Raw genomic sequence first — 23,927 nt, forward strand, 5'->3', positions numbered from 1 at the left:
AAGTTTATATTGAAACTATATCTTAGCTCCGTAGTATGGAGTTACCTACAGCTGTTTCATTCTTTACCTAAGAGAGATTTCATGTCGATGGGCACATATACTCACAGAGAAGTCTATAGGATGAATATATCTCACAAGGCATCAGCCCAGTCTTTGTTGGTTTTTTGTTTTTTTTACAATCAAAGTTAATATGGATCTTTTTCAAAAGTGATGTCACTGAGATTGAAGACAATTATAAACTGTATCAACAATATGTACTACAGCCTGCAAGTCACAATCTGTGCACACCAAATGGAATATATTATTGCTTGTTAGCCTATTAGACTTTCTTTATAAAAAGATTTTTATACAGAGTACAGGATTATGACAAAACTAGCTAAGTAGTTCTCATCTTGAAAATACAACATCGATTCTTTCAACAAAGGCTTGAATAGTAGCTGAGAGTTAATGAACAATAACAAATCTTTACTAATAATTCTATGGCCAGTTTGAACAGAATTTCTTATAGGACTCTTTTCTGGTGTTTATTTACATATGCCTCTTTTCTTGTGGAAAAAAAGTTGATAAAATAGAACAAGGAACATAGAAATCAAAAGAATGAGTAAACATCATACCCAGAACATTAAACAGTTTTGAAAACACTAAATTATCTGTTAAAAAACATACATCATTTTGTCTTTAAAGAAAAATATTTTTCCTGTTTTAAATCAGCATGTAATAAACTAACTTAAAATGAGTCTCATAAAAAAGTTGTCTTGCTGTCTAAACATTACTAAACATGCTTAGGTTGAGATTCTGTTAACTGCCTCAACATCTTAAAAACAGCTCCTTTACAGGAACTTGTGATATTCATACTCCAGAAGACCTGTAAATTTAGAACAGTACATTGATAAAGGATCTGGTAGCTAGAAACAACAAATAGAGATTTTCATTCAAAGCAAATAATTCTGCAACGTCCTTTGGAACAATCCATGGCCAAGAAGTGGGGATGTACTTGGCTAAACAATAAAGTCACCCTGCCTTTACCCTGCCCATGGACACAAACACCCATGGACAGTGCCAAAGGGATGCTCCAGCCTGCCCATGCAGCTTCAGCTGTGGGATGACGACCCACGGATTGAATCACAGAGTGAGGACCTTGTGTTGGCTCTGTGATATCCCAGCTGTGCTGGAGCAAAGGAAAGCAACACCAGGAGACTGGGAAAGTATCACATCTTTTTCCTGGACAATCCAGGTCTATATCCGTGGTCACGGCTGCATTTTGCTCAGACCACAAAGAGAACAAAGCCACACGCGAGGCTGCGCTCCCTGTGTGCAGGGGATTCCCGCTGCGGAGAGATCATTCTCCTCCCAGCACCAACATTCCCTTGTTTTTCATGGTAATAGTAATGCAGGTAACATTTAGGAACTGGTTCTCCATTTTCTCTTTTGACAAGCAATCATCCCATTACTATTAAACGCAGTATTCCATGCACAAGGAACGGGGAATCAACCCTGAGCTGGGCAGCTGTATTATCTATCCCTCCTCAGTCTCACCCCTCATCATCGCTCACAGAAGTACTATAATACCTCTTTTTCCTTTCTGAAGTCTGTTTTTCTCTCTCCCCCTCCTTGACTATAACAGCTTCCCTCAGACACAGGAAAAAACTCCTTCAGGACTTGCAAAGGGGACCAAAACTCATTTTTCAGCTGCTCATCATTCTAGCAAACTGCTACTTTTTACATGACCATACTGGCAATCCCAACTGTCATATCACATCACCTTAGATAAACTGGCAAGTCAAATCTTTTGGGGAAAAAAAAAGGTTAGGCTTTATAAAAATCAGCTATTCCAAGCCTAAGACTTGCCTTGGATGCGATACTGAGTGTCTTAAATTGATGAATAACTAGACTTTTGTTTTAACTGTAATACACCATGGTCAATGAAGAAATCACAGGTGCGAGTGAAGCAAGGATCTAGGCAGCAGGGTACCATGCAACCCTCCTGGCCTCACTCTGCGCTCTGTGGGTGCTCTCAAAGGGCTCCTGTAAGTCTGCTTTACGAAGGAAGATCAACTGCACTTGCCAGTTCATGTGACTGTGCTGTGTGTGGCAGCCAGGGGTTGCAACGTTCTCTTACTGGGGAGAAACAGGACTTGGAAGTGAGTAGAAACAAAAGTGAGAACCACTGGACTACAATCAACCATGTAAAAAATGCAGAAGAAAACAGGATGGAGCAGACTCTTAAAACTGCCTCCAAATGTCAGAATCTGAGACGCTGACAAAAATAACACAAGTTGAACTGTAACTTGATTTTGTTTTTTCCCTCCCCTGACAGTGACATTTTAACATGATTAAAACCATTCGGAAGATAGTCCTCAGTGTTAAGTAGTCCTATTGTAACTAAACTGATCATCACTGAGCTTGCAGAGCTTTTGGAGGGGTAGGATATAGAGACACGTCACATTTGCCAGGCATACAGCAACTGAGCTTTTCAATAGACAGTCATTAAACAAAGTTTTCTGGGGAAATGTTTTTGGCATATATAGTCTCCTACTCCATATTAAAGACTGCAAAAACTTTGCATTCATCTTACTGGACACAGGAAAACCATTATTAACTAGCTATTATTGGTAGATAATGTCCAAACTAAGTACCAATATAAAGTTTTCAGCATAACTTAAGACAAAAGCCCTGTTACTCAGCTGCCAGGTCTGGCATGTACCTGGAGCTCCCCAAAGTCCTTTTAAAGACATAGTTATTAAAAGATCCAGTGCTACAAACCACTAAATCTACCTAATCTATTCTAGTTCATACACATATTGTACAATATTGCCTAGTACTCACTACATACCAAGAGGAAAAGATGCTGACTTGAATTACAGTAAATGTGCTTTTTTCTCAAAAAGAAAACTAAAAGAGAGAGCCACAACATAGTTTGACCAGCATGCAACAAACTTTCTTCAGCTAATATATAGAAATTGTCTAATACGATTAGAAAAAATAGTGAGAGGCCAGAGATATATTTGATCTAGGAAATTAAGAGATTTATCTGAAATGTTGAGGCTTTTACCACTGAAGACTGAAAAAAGTATTCATTCTATGTCCCTCATTCTCCTTCCCTCTCCTTTATATTATGTAGTTTTTTACAGAGATTACTGTAAGGCCTATTATTTTTGCATCTATCCTGTAATTTATCTCAAAATAATTTAAAATGCCATAGACAAGCTAGGATCAAAAGCAACTGCTTTTACCATCCACTCAACACTCATGCTTTTATTCTAACAAAGCTGAGGTCCACATGCAGAAATAAATGTTCAGTGTGCCCCTACAACAGGCCAAGAATCTGCTCATCCCTAAACGTGACATGGGACCTTCACTTTTAAATCACAAAGTAAAACCTCTCCAAAAGCTGATTCTAAGACAGCAGTCCTCAAATCCTCATTAGGAACTAAGACAAAACCTAGCCAAAACAGGTCATTCAACAGAAAATCTCTGGAGATTCTCTGTGGTTTGTGGATGATTTTAATTATCTGAAGGATCCAGCGTGCTTACTGCAGCACATGATTGCTGACCACAGCTCAGCAGCTCAGAGAACGTGTGTTGCTGGCTTAACCTACAAGACTTGTTTACAGCTAGCGTTGCACTTCAGTGAACAGAATACACATGCTGTGATCACTTCATCTTCAGATTCCTCACCTACCACCTCTCCATACTTTGGGGATTGCTTCTCCTCTTGCAGAACACTTAACAATGTTTGTGTACTACCAAGACTGCCTAAAGCACCTCTCTCCTCAAGGAAGGTTATGTGTTCTCCAGCACCTTTTTGTCAGATGACAAACTGAGGTTTCTTTCTTCTGCACCCACAGAAACCTCAATCTCCTCTCCCATGGCAGAATAAAACAGGTCTGTTTCAGGTCAGTCCACAGCACAACAGGAAGGGTAGCATATCCAGCAGATATGTACCGGCACAAAGGAGATGGAAGAAAAGCAGGAGATAGAAGACATCGTGACTGAAGGATGCACAGCAACAAGTAAGGGAGTCAGTAAATTGCAGAACATTGTATCTGACAATACAAAACATATCTCAAGCAGCAAGTCTGATGTTCAGCTCCCACTTCTAGGGGCTTTTTTTCTGAGCAAAATTGCAGTTAATTAGCCTGCTCAACTCAAACTCTGTTCAGACTGTCTGGTCTAAGTAGGCGCTACTTATTCTCCCACCAAGTATGCTTCAGCAGCACTGTTAGACAAGTAATGCAGTAAAGACACTTGCTGGTAATTTGGCACAGTTTGGAAACACAGCAATGACAGTGTTACAGTTGACATGACTCAGTGATAGGGAACTGATTCTAAAGAAAGAGTTGCAGGTTTCTTTCTTTTCTTCCTTTCAAGAAGAAAGACCTTATAAAAACCCTAATGCTTCCTCTTAAACTTTCTGCTCTTGCTCTTTCAGGTCAGATACTGGCCTCTGAATTTTTCAGGTACCTTCTCATGAAAGAATCTGTATTAGAAATTTCTAAGATGCACAGTTAAGAAAAATTCCTTCCTTACTCCCCCAAATTCTTCCAAATGCTGCAACTTTCCAGGGGTAATACTGATCTGAAACAAGGGTCCAAGAATGACAGCGAGAGAAGTGAAACAAGAGGTGTATGTCTAATTTGACAACTAGGACTCATGCCCCACGGCACCTCCTCCTCGGACGGAGAGGGCACAGTGCCCTCCCCCTCGTCTTCTGTCTAAGGTCACTGGTTTATCCTCCTCTTCCAGCTCCACAAGAACTGATTGAACATGCATTGCGCTTGAGGTCAGAGTTCCAGCAAACAAAACCTTGACAGCATGTTTAAAAAACAAAAGCAGTTCCCCCTTCCTTACTCACTAAGACCTGTCACAGCAGGGTCCCACTGTGCTCTCCAGGGAAAGCTGTGAGGACTGACGCAGGAGCGGGCCTGTAGTGGGATCTACCATCGAGGAGGTTGGGAAAAGCTTGTACCAGCCAATTGCTAAAGTTGACAAATCCAGTTCTTCCAGGAGGACCCTGGCGACTCCCATGAAGTGCTTGCGCTCCATCCTTCCATAGTTTCCCCAGACTATCACCTTAGGAACAAGAGGAGGGAACACAGTTAATCCTCCAACTTGCACACTTGCTTGGGAAGTACAAGTCTGATCAATCCTTCTACTCACCCAGCCTCCCAGGGTTTTACTACAGTCTAAGAAGAGCAGAAAGGTTTAAGCTACCATCAGGTGATGTGAAGCTCTGGCTGATGATCTTATCTTTTTAAGCATGGTTTTACAAACCCTAATGTTAGCAGACTTCTCCCCCCACTCCCATGGAAAGGAGGTGACTGTGCTTGTGGATGAGACACTGTTCTGCTGTTTTACCTGCAGGACAGGGACAGCACATGCACAAAGTACCCCCAGAGCTGCAGCTCCAACACTTGCAGGTAAAACCTGGCCCTGGCACAGCAACAGGCCTTCGACACAACAAAAGGTGGCCCAGGGGAAAAGGGCATGAAGAGCTCCTGATCTGGGAAAATTATCTAACAAAAAAGGTAGGCAATAGCTTGGGTCAAAAGCCAGCAGCTCGAGGAAAACAGCTTGTCTTAACTTCTGCACTCGGAGCTCGTGACACAGGGCAGATGGAGACAAGGCCGGCAACTCACCTGGAGAAAGGGCAGGAGCTGAGTGCTGGCAAGCGGGAGCGGTGATGCAAGGGGCACACATGGGGTGGCATGCAGAGGGGCAGAGCACACTGCTGAGACAGGCTTGCACACACAGAGGAAGGCCTAATGAAGGAGCTGGCAGACCAGCAGGGAAAGCTGAATCACACTTACGACATGATGGAGACCAGCGAGTGGAACAACAGATGTAGTGAGGGTCATGGGCTTAGGCATGCTGGAGGCCTGCACGTGGCCAAGTGGCCCTATGTGGCTCAAGACAAAGGTGACGACTGACTCCAGAGTGAGTCCCTGTTCTGGAGAGGAGAGGATGAGTACGATGGGTTATGACAATGACTAGAGATTTCTGGCTGATCCTGACAGCTTCTTTCCCTAGGCTCCAAATAACCACAAAATTACAGTTTTCTGTAAAATGAGGTAGGAGAGACAACCAATGTCAATTAAAAGACAAAAATTAACAGTCTAGGGCAGTGTGAGATGGAGCAAGCCACTGCAGAAAGCTGGTTTTGTGGCATGGCCACTGGCAGAGAGCCCAGCTCCTCATTTTATTCTCTTGGAGTAAGTGTCTTTCCTAGTAATAAGGCAGCAGGTAAGGAAACCCATGCAAGGCAAGAGCAGACCAAGCAAGGTCCTACCTCATTCCAGCCAAAATGTGCAGAGGAAAATGCTACTAACCACCAAAAATGAGGAAGAGTTCACTACAAGAAGGATCCAGCAGGGTAGCTGGCAATTCATATGCCAGTGAAGGTAAGCAACAGAAACTCATGGATTAATTACATCAGTATGAGCAGTGGATTTTAGCCAGGCTTTATTGGGTGGAAATGATTTAAGTACGAATTAGCAACACAAATCACTCTTTGCTCTAGATGCAGAACTGAAAATCTGAGTAGGGGAGAGTATGTATGGTAGTAAAGAAAAAGAAGTAGAAAAAAAATAGGATATGTGATGGGGTGATGGACAAAGCAGAGTGCTCTGAATATGTATAAACACAGAAGACAAGCTATACTGCAAGACTGTTTAGCACCTGTAGGTACTACCTAGCTCCTAACTGGGTGAGAAAAAAAGAATTAAGAAAAATCAATCTTTTCCTGGCAGGTTCTCATGTTAACTGCCGGGGTGTCAAACAATGATCAGTTTGAACATGAAAAAAAGGTCTTCCTTTCCATTTGTTTTGTTCAGATCGAGTGCATTTGGTAAAATGAAAACATTGGCTTTGTCTCATCTATATTAATTATCCAGATCCCTTGCCAGACTTAGTATCTTCCAACAGAAGTGGAAGATGGGCAGACCTGAGACTTGCTCATCTTACCTGTAATACTTTGCCCTGGGGGCTCTCAGCAAACAGTAACACCTGATTGTACAAAGGGTCTAATGATTTGCGAGCCACTTTTGTCTTCTTTTTCGCAATGCACACGCCATTCTCTAGCAGGTAAGCTTTGATGTAAGCAGCTGGAAAAAATAAAGATGGTCAAATATGGAAAATACCTTCATGCTCACTTTAGAAAAGACAGTGCCATGTCTTGGGTATTTCTAAAGAAGGCATTTACAGCAGTGAAAAGATCTGCTCAACCAGCCTTATTTTCAGTACTGCATATAGACTGCTTACTCCTGCAGAAGCCAAGCAGAACTACACTTTTTCCTATTCACAAGCATTGCAGGAGGCTGGAGCTCAGCAAATCACTTGAGGAGGTCAAAGCATACTACCTGGCAGTGTTTTAGAGCCGGGTTTTGGTGTCAGTCCTCGAGCCTGAATGATATCCACTTCTAGCTGCCCGTTTCGCTCTTGCAAGCCAATTTCCACATCCCCTAAACCAAAACGTCAAAACAGACAGAAAACTTTCAAAACAATACATCTGTGGGTTATCACAATGTTATAAAAACCAATTTTCATGTCATGCCTGCTATTAGCTGTAACAAACTGCAGGCCCTGAGTGCCTGATCTCCTCCTGCATTGTACTCAAGCCGCTCTACAGTGATTCAAGCCCACATTTTCAAAAGCAGTCTCTACTGCCAGCCCTCTACATGGCTTTGGTGACTCAGTCTCACACTCTTCAGTGGCTGCTAGCCTCTCATCTCTCCCATAGGGAAGCACCTAGAACTGTAGGCTGCTTTGGTAAATGCAATTGTGGTGGACTGTAAGAAAATCTTTACAGAGCCTGGTGGGCCCTAGAGAGTGAAAAAAACCCATGAAGATACACAGGATGTGCTTTTAGGATTGTAACTGGTTTTACCTAGTCTATGCCTTTCAGATCTGATGGAAGAAAGCACAAAGCTGGTGCTCTCCTGCTAACACTGCAGTTGCAGCAATCAGCAATACCTTTCAGCCAAGCTTATTTGATTTAATAGAGAAACAGAGAGGGAGAGTGGCAGATCAGCAGATGCTGGATGTGTTATTAGGTGATTTGTAGGAGCAGTCTGTTTAAGATTACATTAAAGCCACCTATATCTTTTTGTTGCTTACCCATCGAGGTGGTGGCCAAGGTCTGACGCCCAACAAACTGTGCAGGGCCCATGCTGCCCAGGAAGTCACTAAACTGCCCAGCAGATGCCAGATGGACTCCACTGAAATTCAAGCTGCAAAAGAAATTGATTTTGGCAAGTGGTTAATTTGCATTTTTAAGCAACCCAGTAACTAAAGAACCAAATTTAATGTATCTTTGAGATGAGTTACATCTACAGAAGCCTTTCTCCCTTGCAAAATTCACTGATTTCCAGACAGTTTAGCTTCATGGAATGCATTTAAAATCCCTTTCCTTGTACAAAAAAGCCAACACAGTGATGGTTGCAGATACCAGCCAGTTAATACTTGTTTAACTATAACCGATTATCTGTAAGGAAAATCTCTGCCATGTCAGGCTCATATGAAGCATGCAACCTCTATGAGGTAGTACTATAATCCAAGCAGCTTCCTAGCATAGCTTATTGGATCTTTCTTGGCAGCTGTCCCTTCCCAGTCCTCATTTCTGGGGAGGAAATAATGCATCTAGTAGTTAGAAGTGAGATGAGGGGTACTAGCATCCATGCTCCTGGCACTCAATTCCCTATTTATTTAGCAAAACACAAAGAACAATGCACTTTCTTGACCAGAGGACCCTATTTCTGGCTGCTCAACACCAGAAGCATTCATCACATCCACTACGTGGTTTTCATATCTGCTTCCATGACGAGGCCTGAAGCAATCATGATGAGGACTGCATACTGGTGCAAGGCTAAAGGGACAACACCCTCAGACACCAGCAATGCACTCACTGCATCAAAGCAAAAGCTGCTGGGGAGAGAGAGCCTCCAAATCTAGTCACCAGGCACTTGAGGCTGGTCTATGGCACAGCTACAGGTGCTGATCACTGCACTTGGACATGAGTGAAGCAACACAAAAGGGGCAAACCCTGTGCTATACTGACACAAACCAAGATTTATCCACTTGTGCCCTAACTTATGCAGCTGTTTCAGAGGTTGTGGGGAAACGTGCTGTGAATAGTAAGGAAGAGGCTTGCGGTCACCAGTTGACACCTGTATTTGTCCTGCAGGCATTTACAAAACCACAACAGTGCTGCTGAAACATGCATCAGGAGCTTTGTACTGGGGTATCCATGCTACTACATCAGGGTTCACTCTGCCTGTGGAAAGCTGCACACTGAAGTCAAACACAATTACAAACCTCCTGCCCTTCTCCAAATGTCCTTGGAGGGAGACAATTAATCATACACCTCCCTGCTCTCCCAAACTCATTTCTTAGAAAGGATGCTATGAGGAGGTTGTGTGTTTAATACAAGTGAAGCCAGAGGAACCCTGCCTGTGGGGTGGGCTCTTATGCAGCCTGAGTCAGCCACAACGACTAATTGATTCCTGCCCCCCCCAAGCCAATTACATTTAAAAGACATAAACAAAAAGACATACTTTTAAAGCCTATTCCACCTGAACAGTGTTAATTTCAGGGCATGATTTCAGCTTTCATTAGTTATTTGCAAACCTGGTCTCAGCTCCATAGCAATATTTATTCAGAAGAGGAATTAGGAAGCCAGCACACACCTCAGCATCTATGGGACTGAAGAGGACACATGTCCTAGTGACAGGTTCAGCTCACTGTGACGGGGGCACTGAATAAAAGGGCCGGAGTTTTCCATGGAGCACAGCACCTCCCCTCTGTGCTGACCTGGCGCTTTGAGAAACCTGGTTATCACTGCTACAGACAGCTGCTGAGCCATCAGCACAGAAAAACCTGCCCTTGAGCTCTTTATAAATGTCACCTTTGTGAGAAAGAGAGGAGGGTGTCCTGGCATCCTGGAAGCCAGGCTCTGCACTGGCTGGGTTTTTCCCAGTTTAGTGTTTTTTCACCCTGCATCCCGTGTTTGCACAAACACTCCAGGTGACACTCTGAACTACAACACAAACAGTGGGATTTATAATTGGCATTAATTATGCAAAAGGTTTAAGATTGTTCTCAGTTTTCAGTGCCACCAACTCCTCAGAGGCACAAGGCACATCCCCAGTGCCACTGTCCATCCTGGGGGCAGAGACAGTGTAGGGCCATGCTCGGCTCCTGCTCCTGTCAGCCCAATGGATAGCCCTTGCCAGGGAGCAGCATCCTGAGCACAGGACCAGGCCAGAGATGCTGGATTTGTAGTCAGGCTCCCAAGGACAGACTGTGCACAGAGAGAGACATCCCCAGGGCTCATAAATCTGCAGGGACAGGGACATGTGTTGGGGAAAGCAGGGAAGGGGGAGCCCAGAGCCAGACGGCCTTTATCCAGCTCATGATTTGCCCATACAAGGAAGGAAGACGTGCATCCCGGTGAACACAAGGACCAGCAAGATGCTGGCTCAGGAGCTTTGAGCTGCCCAAAGAGAGTCAAAAAAGGATGAAAACTGGTGCTTAGAGAACCCAAAATAGTTCAAGAAAAAGGAGACCTGACAGAGAAAGACAGAAGGTTCAGCAGGAGATGAATGGACCATCAGCCAGAAGGTAAATGTTTTCCTTATTCTCCTCAACTCATGGAAGATAAATGGGCTGAGCTCAGGTCTCACTCCTACCCTGGGGAGTATGTGACCTGAAAGAGCACGTAAATAACAGGCTGGTAAGACAACTCACAACTGTTCAGGGAATGTTCACTGCTGTGCTCAAAACAGATGCTTCGCCTCATTAACAAGATGCTGAGGACCAGGACAGTGGAGGGGAGGCCCTGGACTGAGTGAAGATGAGCGCTATGTGAGCCCAGAGCACAGACCTAGATCTCAGAGTAATCCCCCTCCAGGGTGAAGTCCATCCATGCTACTGCAGTGGGACACAAAGCTGTGAGAAAATCACCCACAGAAACTCAATTTGCTGTAGGACAGCAAAGAGACAGCCTTCTGGCCCCTGAACACTCACAATAATTAATGAAACCTGAGACCTGAACCCATTTCCCAAACCTGCTGGGGAGAGAATCCTGTCAAGGCTGATGCCAAGTATTTGTCTGCGCTTGATATGTGCATGGAGAGAAAGCACCCAGCTCCCACACACCAGCTCACCCCTCCTTTGGGAACACCACTGGCAAAGGCTCTGCAACAGCTGGGACAGCTCAGGAGAAAATTGGCTGCTAATGGAGCAGCCCATGGTGCAGCCGCCATCAATGATATTGAGCAGAACAAAATAGCAGGAGAGCATGAAAAATAGCATTTGAAAAGCACAAGAACAAGAGCTGTTGGGCCAAAGGTAAACCAACAGCAACTGGAAGCGTTTACAGCAAAGCAAATGCTGCTGTTATCCACACATAAGATTCAGAAGTCATAGGGCTTGGGATGACCTTGAAATGATGAATGCTCCTCAGTGCAAACCGCAGTGAGAGGGCAGGACACTAATGCAAGGGCACCAGGCTGTGCCATGAGCATGGACCTTCACAAGGACAGCAGCTGAGCTGCTGCTGCTGCCTTATAGCACCGAGGCTGATCTCGAGAGGAATGGCAAAATCCCACTTAGAAACACAGGCCAAGGTCAGGACTCCATCAGTTTGGGTAGCAGCCTCAGTTAACAGGTTTACTGGTGCTGTATAAGACTTTGTATTAGCTTAGACAGTTAGTGTTCCCTATTGTTGTTATATTTGACTGGAGAGGGAATTAATTCTTCAACAGATTATGCCATTAGTTGGTGGGACTGGATGCAACGTTGCTGACCTTTTGCAGTACTGCTTCATTAGACATTAGAAGCAGCAGCTCTAAATCAGGCTCCTTGGCTTTGACCAATTCCTGGACATATACTTGGGTATTGCCAATAACCCTGGAATGGAAACAATTTCTGTCTGGAAAAATCATAAGCTACCTCCAAGAAAGCCATTGCTTCTCCCTTGAGGAGAGGGGAGGGGAAAATAAAACTGCAGAAATTTAGCACGAATGTAAATTAAAACCAGCAGGCACAATTTAGCTGCATCAACTAAATTTAGGATGCTCATATCCAGCTCAGCAAGCTGTCTTGTCAAATGCTCGGTGAGAAGCTGGGATGCTGAGGTGAGGGGGCTGCTTTGGGTGTGATTATGAGATCGGTGGGACAGACCTTCCCATTCACTCACTTGCTTCTCCTGCAGCTGAAGCAGGGAGGAAGAGAGCTCCAGGGACCACTGTGTATTTTCTTCAGCTCTTTAAGCACAGCCCTGGTGCTCCCTCCTCTGCCACTCTGCTGCATGCTCAGCACTTTTACTGCCTGACCTCTGAAGAAACCGAGCTGCTTCTCACCTGCTCCCAGCTATGCTGCTGAACCACCACATGCTGGATGTGCTGGCACGGAGATGTGCTCCCAAACAGATCTGCTGCAGGTGACAGAGGTGGCTCTGCTATGGGTAACAGCCAGCAGATGGGTTTCACATGCACTGGAAAGCCCTTCTTCTCCCATCACTAAACATGCCTTTCCCTTAAGGGCAGAAATCACTACAACCTGGTTATCACCAATATGAGATGTCTTTTGTTTTACTACAATCTAAAAAGTAGTGCTAAAAATAGTTGGAGGAATAAAGAGGGAGCATTTTGCAGCTGACTTGCAAATAGCAATTGTCATAACCAGCAGTGCTCTGGGGACCCAGGCTGCAGCAGGACCATCTTGTCCTGACACACAGCCGCATACAGAGAAGATTAAGAAGTGACACTTGTCAGCCTTTTGTCTAAAGGGCACAAATCCTCCACTGAGTGAGAGCAGTGAAGCCTTCTGAATAGGAAAGAGAAATTAATTATCTCTTGCCAGGCCTTCTGCTGTCACTAATCATGATTCACAGGCTCTGCTTTGCCACAACGAAATGAGAACAATTTTAATGAAGTTAAAGATTACAGGTTTTGCTGTGAAAGTGTTTGCAAGTCAAATATTAGTCTGTTATTGACCTGAAAGCACAAGGAGGTCGCTGATGCCTCCAGGGTGTCAAGGACAAATGAAGGACATTTTGCTGGAGGACCTGCAAACCGCAGTGCTAGGCTGTGCATAAGGAGGCAGAGCAGGGACAGCAGCTGGACAACACTCTGGATACGACTGATCCAGGGGTCTCTGAGACCTCACCAATGCGGTGCAGCATCAGCAGAAATACACAGAACATCATTTTTGTCCGCACAGGTGCCAGCTCCACTCCAAGGCTGCAAACCCCATCTGGCACACATGGATAAAGCTGTCATTTCTAAGCCCAAGCTGTCCCCGGCGCAGCAGCACAGACACCTCCAGGCCATGCCGAAGCATCGCCGGCTGGACACACTGCGGGACGCTGGGGACAGCTCCTGCTGCAGTCGTGTGGACACCCACGAGAGGGAGACAAGGTCCTGCAGACATCGGCCGGAGCCTCAGCCCAGCCCCGGGCCCTGCAGGCGATGCCCGGGAGCAATCCCCATGCAGAACGTGTTCCCCATCACCATTCCCGGCTTTATGGAAAAGTGGCTGCATAAACAATCTATTTCTTTTGTGGCACGTTTATATGCAGAATAAAATCTGTGTTCAAGCAACCTCAGGAACTGTGTGCTCAACCTGGGGCTGAGATTGCCTAGATGTTCTTCTTTTACACACAACATTCATAATCCTGATTACTTAGGAAATCAGCGCAGCAGTCTCTGAAGACTGCTCCTGCTTTGCACGCTGTAGGTCAGGGCAGATGAAATCTGTCCTCTGTAGTGTAATTTAAGAGTGGCTTAAAGGCTCTTTGCCAGCCGATTGCTTCTCTGCTATTTCCAGGTAGCAGCATTTTCTGATGTACCCACTGCAAAGATCTGTGCCCTCCCTCTTCACATACAAAGCATCATGCAGTTGCTTCCTTCACAGCACGATTGCTGCTGCTCTTCATATATATTCAGGTGGAGAACTAGCTTTTCAAAGTTTGCCTGTAAACCGACGAGGATTTGAATGCCTAAATGGACAATGCTGATTTCAATACAAAATGGTATAAAGAACAGTCAGAGCTCCTATGCTGATCCCTCTTGTACCGCATACATGGCTCTGCTTACCCGCCATTCACTGCACATCAGCATGCAGAGCATGTAACAGCACAGACACATTTAGGGAAAATGTATCATTAATTCCTTTTCCTGTCCATGCAGAGTTTGTCTGACCTCTTTTCTAAATCTGTTTCTAAATTGCTTCTGGGATCTGTATGTCAGGTATATACCATTATGCTGCTGCAAGTGTCAGCTTGTCAAAACCTTGCAGAACTCACAGGAAATACGGTAAGGCAACATCTCCACAGGTCACCCAGTCCACACCCCGGTCCCAAGGTCAGAGCAGCCTTATTTACACCATTTGTGATAGCTGCTTGTCTAACCTGCTCTTATAATCCCTCCCTGGAGAATTTATTCTTCTGCTTTGCTTTACTCTTTCCTTCTAAATCTTACAGTCTCTCCACTTTGCACACCAGTCCTCAACACCACTTGTGAGTTATCAGTTCAAAGCACAGAACAGCCTATTTCTTTTGCCCTTGATACAGTGCTTTTTACTTCTATCTTACAAGACTTTGGGACTGGTCTTGACTGTACCAACTTGTAACGGCCACACGCTGGCTGCTAGGTCTGTGTAGAAGAAATGTAGAGTGAGGTATTAATCTGCTCCATCCACAGGCTGGGTTTAACACCTTTCTGTCGAGGAGCTCAGTCAAGAGGAGGGTTATTATGAGAAACCTTTGTGTCCTCTCCCTTGGACCAAACCCACATCACTGCCTCTACTACACTTGCACACCCTGACCTCTGCAGAGCAGCACTGCTCTGCTGCAGTGGGTTCAGCCAGGTGGGACAGTGGTGAAGCCAGACAGCTTCAACTCAGCCACCCCCTGGCACCCCCAGATAACAGCTATTTTCAGAAGGTAACATTCTGTCTTGTGCTTTTCATGGATTTATTCACACTATCCACACAGCCGCCCATTCACCATCAACTCAAAAGTCCTTAGAAGTGACACATACCCTCAAAGAGGTGTTCCACCATGTCCAGTATGTACATGGGATGTGTCTGAGGCCAGGGATCAGAAATTATTGTTCTGTTGTCATAAATATTTCCTAAAATACTTTTTTTTCTGTTATCTTAGGGCAAAATGTTGCAATTAATAAGCAAGTTGCTGAAACACATCCATGCAACCGAACCTCATTGACTTGCACAGCTCAACTAACAAATTTGCTATATACCTACATCTAATGCATAGCTGACATCTCCAGCTCTGTCTTTAAAAACCAGGGGCAGCAACACAAACTTCCTTCATCCAGAAGAAAAGGGGAGGGAGAAAATCTCCTCTGAGACTGATAACATATTTGACAGTTTTTTTATCTGAGGATAAAAAAACCCATCAGAATTCCAATTCCAGGGAGCAGTAATGTACTGTGTAACAATCACACTCATCCATATTGCATGTTAAGGTCTTTTAAATCGCATCTTACAGGCAGAAACCAAGTAGATATCTATCAGCTAAGGAGGAAGGCAGAATTGGTTAATTTAATGTCTACTGCTCCTATCTAAAATATTTATGGTGCACATGAGGTATTATTAATGCAGTATGCATCTACCTGCACTGTCAGGCACACACAGCCCCTCACCCTGTCAAAGATGATGTGAATGCTGCAGGAGCCTTTATTTTGGCTGGAAAGGTTTTTTATGAGCATCTATGCCTGCAGGACCCAAACCCAGCCTAACCTCTCCCCCCACACAAATAGGCAATATCTCACCTCTGCTGCTCAACCAGCTGCTTCTCTCCTGACCACTCCACTTTCCATAACATTTTTAGCACTGTGATGTACTGTCTTATGTGCTGTAACACACTGTACTCCACTCCTGTATCCCATTCCTTCTGCTGTATGAATTCTGCTACCTAAACAGTGCTATAAAAATTATGCAGTCAATTATGTACAAAGACCTCCCCCACTCCCTTCCCCACCTTACCAGGCTGGCTCCATATTTAGCAATCACTACTCATCTCAGACATACTGAATAAAAAATAGCTACCTGCCTTCGGGGAGCTATTCTGCCTCTTCCCAAGAGGCTGCTGAAGGTGGGATTCACTCTATTTACTGCTGTAACCACAGCTCTCAAGGCTGCATCCTTTCTGAGCGGTGCTGGTCAAGCTTAAAGCACAAGAGTATGTGCTGTTGCTGAACAAGCTGACTAATCTTGGTGTATTACAGAAGCAATCCCCATGTCCTTTCCAGCTCCCATCTCAAAAGGCTCCTTATAGCCTGAACTGTATTAACAACACATTTCATTACATTTTTTAAAAGGACTATGATTCTAAAAGGAGAGCCCTAAAGACAATTTGCTGTAAAAGAGTTCAGAAGTCCTTTGGCTTTGGATACCAAAAAAAGAGATGTTCAGTGAGTAGCTACAACAGAGATCTCTTGAATAGTGTGTTTAAGAATCAGTTCTTTAGGTAATTCTCAATTGTTGATGGATAATTTTTGGTGAAGGGAAGTGAATTTTCACATGGCCACAAGGTCACAAGCCAAGCCAATATTTTCTCCAGCTTTCTTTTAGTTATTGCTCCACAGTGAAGCAGAGAAAGGCTGGGAGAGCTACCTGCCCAAGTCCCAGCACTGGCTCACATCAGCCCTGTGTGCACAGATGGGAGAACTGGTACACACTGTAGCTTGCAGGAACAGCACAAGACAGAACAAAGCCAAGAGGCGCGAAGTGCTCATGCCAGCAGTACACGTGCCAAGCTGAGTTCTACTCCTGTCCTCCTCACAGCGGTGGGTTCAGGCTGATGCTGCCCTCACGATGGGAGAAATGATATGGCTAACAAGAAGATGCTTCTTGGTGGACAGGCAGACTCAGATAATATAAGAACAGTCTGTTAAGTCTTTGCTAGTCATCACCTGCTGTGCTTTTCTAAGGTAAAAATCACCTTAGCTCTCCATAACTTAATTATCTCTGCAGTAGCCAGGGAGAACAAAGAAGCTGATGAGTACCACTTACTAAGGCCTATGGCAGCTAGCAGTCTTTTGTTCCAAGTCCATTTTTGTCTTCTGCTCCATTTTCACAAAGAAAAGAGGTTGGCAAGAGTAAGATATACACAAGTCCAGAATGTATTGCTTTCTGAATGTGCTACAGCCTTGTACAGCTGCAACAAAACCCAGCCAAAACAAGACACAGGTCGTGCAATAGCCAGGATGGAGCTGGTGATCTCTGCTGAATCTCAGGGGTTTGTTGGCAAGTTATGCCTATATTCAGAATTTTACCCTTGCAGTATTCTTGGTGTCCTGAGACTGGTAGGCACTTGGTTAACTGTCCTCCCATGCAGATTTCCTAAGTACATACATAGAAGAAAACACTCACTGCTTAGAGATTTGTAACCGGTGCTAAGATTGGTCTGGATGGATTATGAATGCAAACATCCATGTGTGTGAAACAATCAACCTATCAGCAGCAGACTTGTCCTCCAACAACAGTGGGAGAACAAGGTTAATGAGCATATCACTTCCATAGCCTACGTGAAGGCAGGCTGTAGCCATAAAGATCCCCCAAACAAGGAAACAAAAAGATAACGGCACTGCTCAAGATCTACAGAGATCAAGAACAAGACCCCAAGATGAAAAGATCACTCCACAATAACAGGCAGTCCTAGAAAATGTAAAAAAACCAACCCAAAACAACCAACCAACCAACAACCAGTTGAAGAGCCTGTCTGCTGCAAAGAACAACTCAGAAGACATAGTGAGGGCTTGACAGGTGGGCTCTCTGATCCTCCCTGCAGCACACAACCAAGCCTGGCCACAGCACTACATGGGGCAGCAAGAGAACAAGTGAGTGATACCTAGAAGGCGAATGACTGAGAACAGTTGTGTTTAGCATAAATACAGCCCTTCCCTTTTACAAATTCTCACATTGAGTTTTATTATATTCCTTCTGGGAGACACATCTTTTAGACCAATCTTCAGGGCACTTCATCTTCAGGTGAAAACCTAAAGGCTGTATTTTGTTGAAGGAGGGCCTAGCATAGCTGGGGAGAAGTATATCCCTACATAATAAGTTTCCCCATAAAAAGAAGAAAAAACAATTGGATTTCATGCACTCTGGTGGTATTCACATGGCATTTCTCAAAACCACATACTACAAAACATTCTCTGAGTGCAGTACTTTACACCGGCACAGAGCAGCTGTAGCAACAAACATGAAAGCATCACTTTTTAAAAGCATATTTGTATTACTGAGAGCAGGTACTCAGGCATTCTGCAGCAAAGTTTCACCAGATCTTTGATCATGTCAGTGTGCCACCTTTGGAAGTTGTCCCTTTAGTCCTTAAATTGAAAAGGATTATGAAAACATACGGACATTGAGAAACAAGCCCTCTTGGAAGATGAGGTTTTGAATCCGTTTTCTTCCCCGTGTGAGTACACTGAAGAGATGCACAGGCAGGAAGAACTAGGGCTTTTGTCTTGCTGAAAAGTGGGTTTCTGACAGTCAGTGGTGAAAACTCTCTCTGACCTAAGGGGAATCTGCAGCAGTCAGAAACCCAGCATTAAAAAGAAAATAAACTTGCCACAGCTAACACAGTCATATGAATCTTCATTTTGCTTCCCTGGGAACAGAGGTACAATAAATGAGAGAGGTCAAGAGGAATCTGATTTAGAAGAATACATTTCTATCCTCTATCCCTCAAAGCTATTCCCCAAACAATTCCTTTCTTTGCTGCAGGAAAAGAAAGCAAAGAAACTCCCCTCCCACCATGTTTCAAGAGAAAAGAGCCCTCTCAGCTCTTTGTACTCACAGCCCTTTTTGCTTATCACTTATGGCTCAAGACAGATAACTGCGATTCCCATTGGTTTTCCAGAAGAGATCTATTCTCCCACCTAGGAATAAAGTGTTCAGGAACCACTCAATCACACTTTTCAGAGAAGTAAGAGGAGAAACCATCCCATCCCTGGCAGAGGGGCTGGCAAAGATGTTCCAGCAGCGTTCGAGGTTGGAATACCAAATGTTAGACTTGTTCTAATACAGACATTTGGGTTGCAAGACAGGATTTTCCTTTCTTTGTTGAGCTGATAGCTACACGCCGCCTGCCTTCAGGGTAAACCAGCACTTGCAAAGGTGCAGTATTTTGTTGGCAGAAATACTCTCTTTCTAGGAAAGCCCAATGAAAGCAGCCAGTGTATGTAATGATAAGACAATGATAGACCTTTCAGAGAACTGTATCCTTTCCCAAGATGGTAAGCTATGTAAACACAAAAAGGAATTCTACTCTGCATGAAAGCAGATTCTTGCCCTGCACTGCCAAGGGACTGAACTTAATCACTAATCCTCTCCATCTCGTAGCGGAGGCAGAACTCCAAGCCACAGGACTGTGCTGGTGTAGCAGGAATATTTCCCTGGAGACAGCAGCTCAGGGAAGAGATAAGGTACATCACAGCTTTGGAGTGACAGGACTGCTATCGCAGCCTGTGCCTCATTACTATTTCCAACTTTCAGCACGGATCTATGATGCCTTTTCAGGATTAGCCTACTTCCAAAGCTAAAGAAAGTCTCTCTTAATTTACAGCCTGTTACTTATTTAACACCAGAATCACATTAATTGAGAGCATCTTTGGACTATCTCAGCATTTTACCAGTACAGTGTACTTGGAATATTACAAAAGACTAGAGAGAGGGTGTACAGAACAATGCCAAGTGTGGTATTTGGCTCAAACAGAGCACATTTTAAGTACAAACATTCTGGACTTATACCTAGAAGCATGGAATCTGGTAGGATATATTACCTCCTTTTCTAAATACCGAAGGGGTTTTGCCTCCAAAGAGTCCCATGAACAGTCATCTTGATAAAATTTTTATAATCTCCAGAAATGGTTGCAAGTAATAGAAATATAAAACCCAGAATTGGTGACAAATCATACCCCAAAGTTCTGCCCTAAGGATCCCCTCATTTGTTGAATTGAGGTTTTATGCAAAGTGAGTTAGAACTTTTCACAGGATCAAAAGCCTTTTCCAAATACATTATTTTACAACACTGAGATGAAACAAAAGGTTTATTACCAAAAGTATGTAGGCTTGTATATATATATTTTGATATCAAAATGGTAATTTTGCTACTTGCATCCTTCTCATCACCTTGGCACCCATTTCCCCCCAGACCAAAAGGCTATGTTGACTCAGGGAAGATGGACAACTATTGTGCAATATTAAAAACTACTGGCTTATAATTTATTACCAGTAATGAGTCTCAGCTATTCATCCTGAGTTATTCTTCTAAAGGCAAAGCAGTTAAAAGTAACAGCTATCTGCTTCAGCTCAGAATAATGAGGACACTAAAAAAAAGTATATAAACAGCTAAAGCATATGCCAGCTATGCAGGCAGAAAGACCTGCTCTAATTGAATGGGCAGTACACCTGCAGCATAGGCAAGACAGAAAAAAACATCATCTATCATGCTGGAGGGAAATTAATAGGTATAAGAGGAACAGTGCATCCCACAAGTGAATACTCAGCTCCCTTTCATGACTTACTTTCCCTCCGATCCATAGCTGTTCATGCTGTCCTCAATGGACTCATGGCTGGCTTGACGGACAGTCCGGCTGGGCATTTCAACAGCCAGCCCAGTTTCTGTGCTCCTCTGGATGGCTCCTTTGAGTCTTCGACCATCCCCATCTAGGAACAAAAGGGAAGAAAAGGCAGTTAGCTATTGCTCCCAGAGCCTTTTGCAGTGGCAAGCAAATGCTCAAAACATACACACTGCCCAACCTACTGAAACCATTTGTACCAATGAATTATGCATTGAGTGCTGGTGCATGAAGGCACAAAGGCTGTATGTGGAGCTACCCAGCTTGGGAACAGCAGTAACCATGGGCATATCCAAGGCATAAAACCTGACCATACCTCAAAACGTTTCCTAAATCCCATGTTGCTGCTCAGACTGTGCAGAGCAGCAATGAGCCACAAGTCCTGGTGAGCATCAAGGGAGCAGAGGAAAGAAAAAGGCCAGGCAGCACCAGAGGTGGTGGGAAGGCAGAAGCCCTCCAAGATGCGCTAGAGGGGAATGGTTGAGCATGGTCAAAATGTTCCCTAATGGCACCTGGAACGGCATCAGCAGTGGAAAACCCTGGAGAGGACTATTCCCCTCCGTACTCGCCCTCAGCCACAGCGCAAAGGGAATTCAGGAGGTTCTGGTTTCTCCTGGGTGCAGTCTTCAGAGGCTCAGCCCTCTGAAATTAACAGCTGCTATTTTCATCCTCCACCTCAAGCAGTCTGTTTCTCAGAACAAACCATGTTATGTAATGAATATGTAATGAATACCATTACTATTAATTGCTTTAGCTGGTGTTCTGAAGCTCCAGATTCCATCCCACATACAGCATTAATCCTGAAACACATCTGCTACAAGTCTGCTGAACAAAGCAGAATTATCTACATCCTTTAAAAATGTCTCCCCATTAACTCGGATTCAGGCAACAAAACCTCTGACCCACAGGGCTCTCAGAATCCCACCAGCTTTTTGACTACGACCCCTGGAGAAAAAATGACCCAGCTACAGCATCTAGAGAACTTGGGATCCCCAAATGTTAGAGAAACTACTCTTTCCCAACTACTTTGGAAGTATGAGGATATCTGTAAGAGCTTGTCTAATCCATGCAGAATGTTCTTATTTGTGTAGAAAGCTGCTTGACTTAAAATACTTTTCTTTAGATGTTTGACCATCCCTATCTGGGAGCAAAAGGGGAGAAACGGTAGTCAAATATTGCTCCCAGAGCATTTCCCTTTAGATCTTGATGTGAAAATGTAAGATATCAGAAATGTTTTCTATTCTATTTCTCAAATTATACCTACTGTAAAATGCAAGACAAAAAATTCTGTTATAAATACAGCTATAAAGTCCCTTTTCCTTTGGTATTGTGAGGCTTCCAACTGGGTAAAAGTGTTGGCCCCAGGGCTCTGTACCAGCTGCTGTCCCCACATATGGTGCAGCATGTGTACACATGTCCCCATGGGCTGAAAGGATAGAATATGCATGTTCTGGGTTAACATTAACTACAGTTTGTATTGTTTGTGTGCCTAGAGCAATGTATGAAGCACATTGTACAAATCAGGAAGTCACACAAACATAAAACATATTTTTAATCTGCTTCCAAAATCCAAACCTTCAGGCAAGAGAAACAATGCAGGCATCAACAAAAGCAAAGCTCATGAAATGGCCTTACCAATTTCCCCAACCACTGCGGAACAGTTGCCTTTGATGCACCTTCTACATGCCCCACTGCTGTATGGGGTTTGTAGGTTCCCTTCAAAGAGCATCCCACGGACTTGTGGGAAGCTTTTATGGTCCATTTAATTTGCCTCACATTCAGCTCCACAATCTTTTAGTCATCTACATCCATCAATGTCCATCCCTCCTTCACGCCTGCACTGTTAGAATGCTCATCCTTCTGCGTCTTCTAGGTTAGTCCTTAAAAGAAACTTAGTATGCGAACAGAGTCAAAGCAGCACATGACAAATGTAGGAAACAAAAATGTCCAGTTGCCCAACTATGCAATATCTGTTTACAAAGATCTCTTATTTCCCCAGTCTAATGGGACATTCCTATTTAGAAGACTCTGTATCCATATCTGCCAACAAATGAGAGTTGGGGCAGAGCAGGGCTTAAGAGCAACCCAAGGTACTTGATGCCTTCTATTGGCCATCTCCTGGGACAAAGGTAAGGACATAAAGCATAAGGCCCCAAAGACAAGGAAAGGCAGCACCACAGACAACAGGCAGCACCAGAGTCCTGCACTGGAGTCGATTCAGCTGGCACAGGGCAAGATCAGCTGTAACACTCCATGAACAGCTTTGCACTGCTGGCTTTCTATGAGTGGGTGCTTTTCTAGTATTTCTCATTGCTTTTACAGCTATGACATGGATATTCTCATTAAAAAATAATGGAGAAACTCTGAAATAGATGACGACAGGAAGAGATGACAGGAATCCTTTGTTCCTCCCTCGCCTTCCAGACAGAGATGCACAGCAATTCTTGCATCTCAGAAACCATCTCCCATTATTCCGGAGAAAGGTTTCACCAGTCTTTTTCCCCTCCAGTCTCTTTTTGCCAGAAGTCTCCCTTAACAGGAGGGGAGTAGCAAGTTTTGCCAAACAGACAAGCTCCCAAACCACTGCGGCCAGAGTGGAGATTAAAAGAGGGTAAGACATCAGCACAAGCACCAGTGACACCATCAGAAATGCAACACAGGTTCCTAAACTATACATATAAACCCTTTGGTTAAATTTTACCTGTAATCAGCATGTAATAAAAACACAGTGGTTTAACCCCTTCAGTAGGAAGAGAAGGGCAGATCAGTAACAGCACACCTGGAAAGGGTCAGCACAGAAAGGAAATAAATGTGGACAAAGCTGCACTGCTCATCTGCAGAGTGAAAATACTTCACAAACAACAGTCATGCACTAGCAGCCTTTTCTGGGGAGTGTTGAACATGGTATAGGACTTGTGCCTCTTCCCTTACCTGAAATATTGTGCTTTAACACCTTTGCATATTAAGAAGGTAAATAATATGCACCTATGTGGGCGTTGTGGTAAAAACATTTGTCTTAATTCTAGCAGTACCTGGAATAAGTAAGAGTTGATTGACATTTTCTGCGTGTCTCCAGATTTAATCCCTGTGCCTTTTCCAATTAAGCAGTAAATGGCAAAGGTTAAGCAGCAGGTCAGGCCTGCAGTGCAGCATGCAGCTGAAGAGCAGGTTCTGCTTCAGGATGACCTTGGGAAGAAGATATTTTTTGCTCAAATATCCAGGATGAAGATACAAATCACCTCACAGATGCCAAGAACCAGAAGGAACCAGCAGACACTTTGCCAAGTTCTCTGCTGACAGGCGCTTAGATTTTGC

General features: G+C 44.1%; 1 protein-coding gene across 1 annotated transcript in view; it reads right to left on the minus strand.

Annotated features, from left to right (window-relative positions):
* Positions 1-4,854: 4,854 nt before the first annotated feature.
* The window catches only part of RIMS4 (regulating synaptic membrane exocytosis 4), a 49,074-nt gene continuing 30,001 nt past the window's right edge, over positions 4,855-23,927 (minus strand). Inside the window, exons 2-6 of the mRNA XM_034067070.1 lie at positions 20,559-20,700; positions 8,116-8,228; positions 7,359-7,460; positions 6,964-7,103; positions 4,855-5,073 (exon numbers count right to left, since the gene is read on the minus strand). Coding sequence (XP_033922961.1) covers positions 4,855-5,073; positions 6,964-7,103; positions 7,359-7,460; positions 8,116-8,228; positions 20,559-20,700 — 716 coding nt within the window. The remainder of the gene's footprint in view (positions 5,074-6,963; positions 7,104-7,358; positions 7,461-8,115; positions 8,229-20,558; positions 20,701-23,927) is intronic.

The sequence above is a fragment of the Melopsittacus undulatus genome, chromosome 10, assembly GCF_012275295.1.
Source record: "Melopsittacus undulatus isolate bMelUnd1 chromosome 10, bMelUnd1.mat.Z, whole genome shotgun sequence".
Classification (NCBI taxonomy): Eukaryota; Metazoa; Chordata; class Aves; order Psittaciformes; family Psittaculidae; genus Melopsittacus; species Melopsittacus undulatus.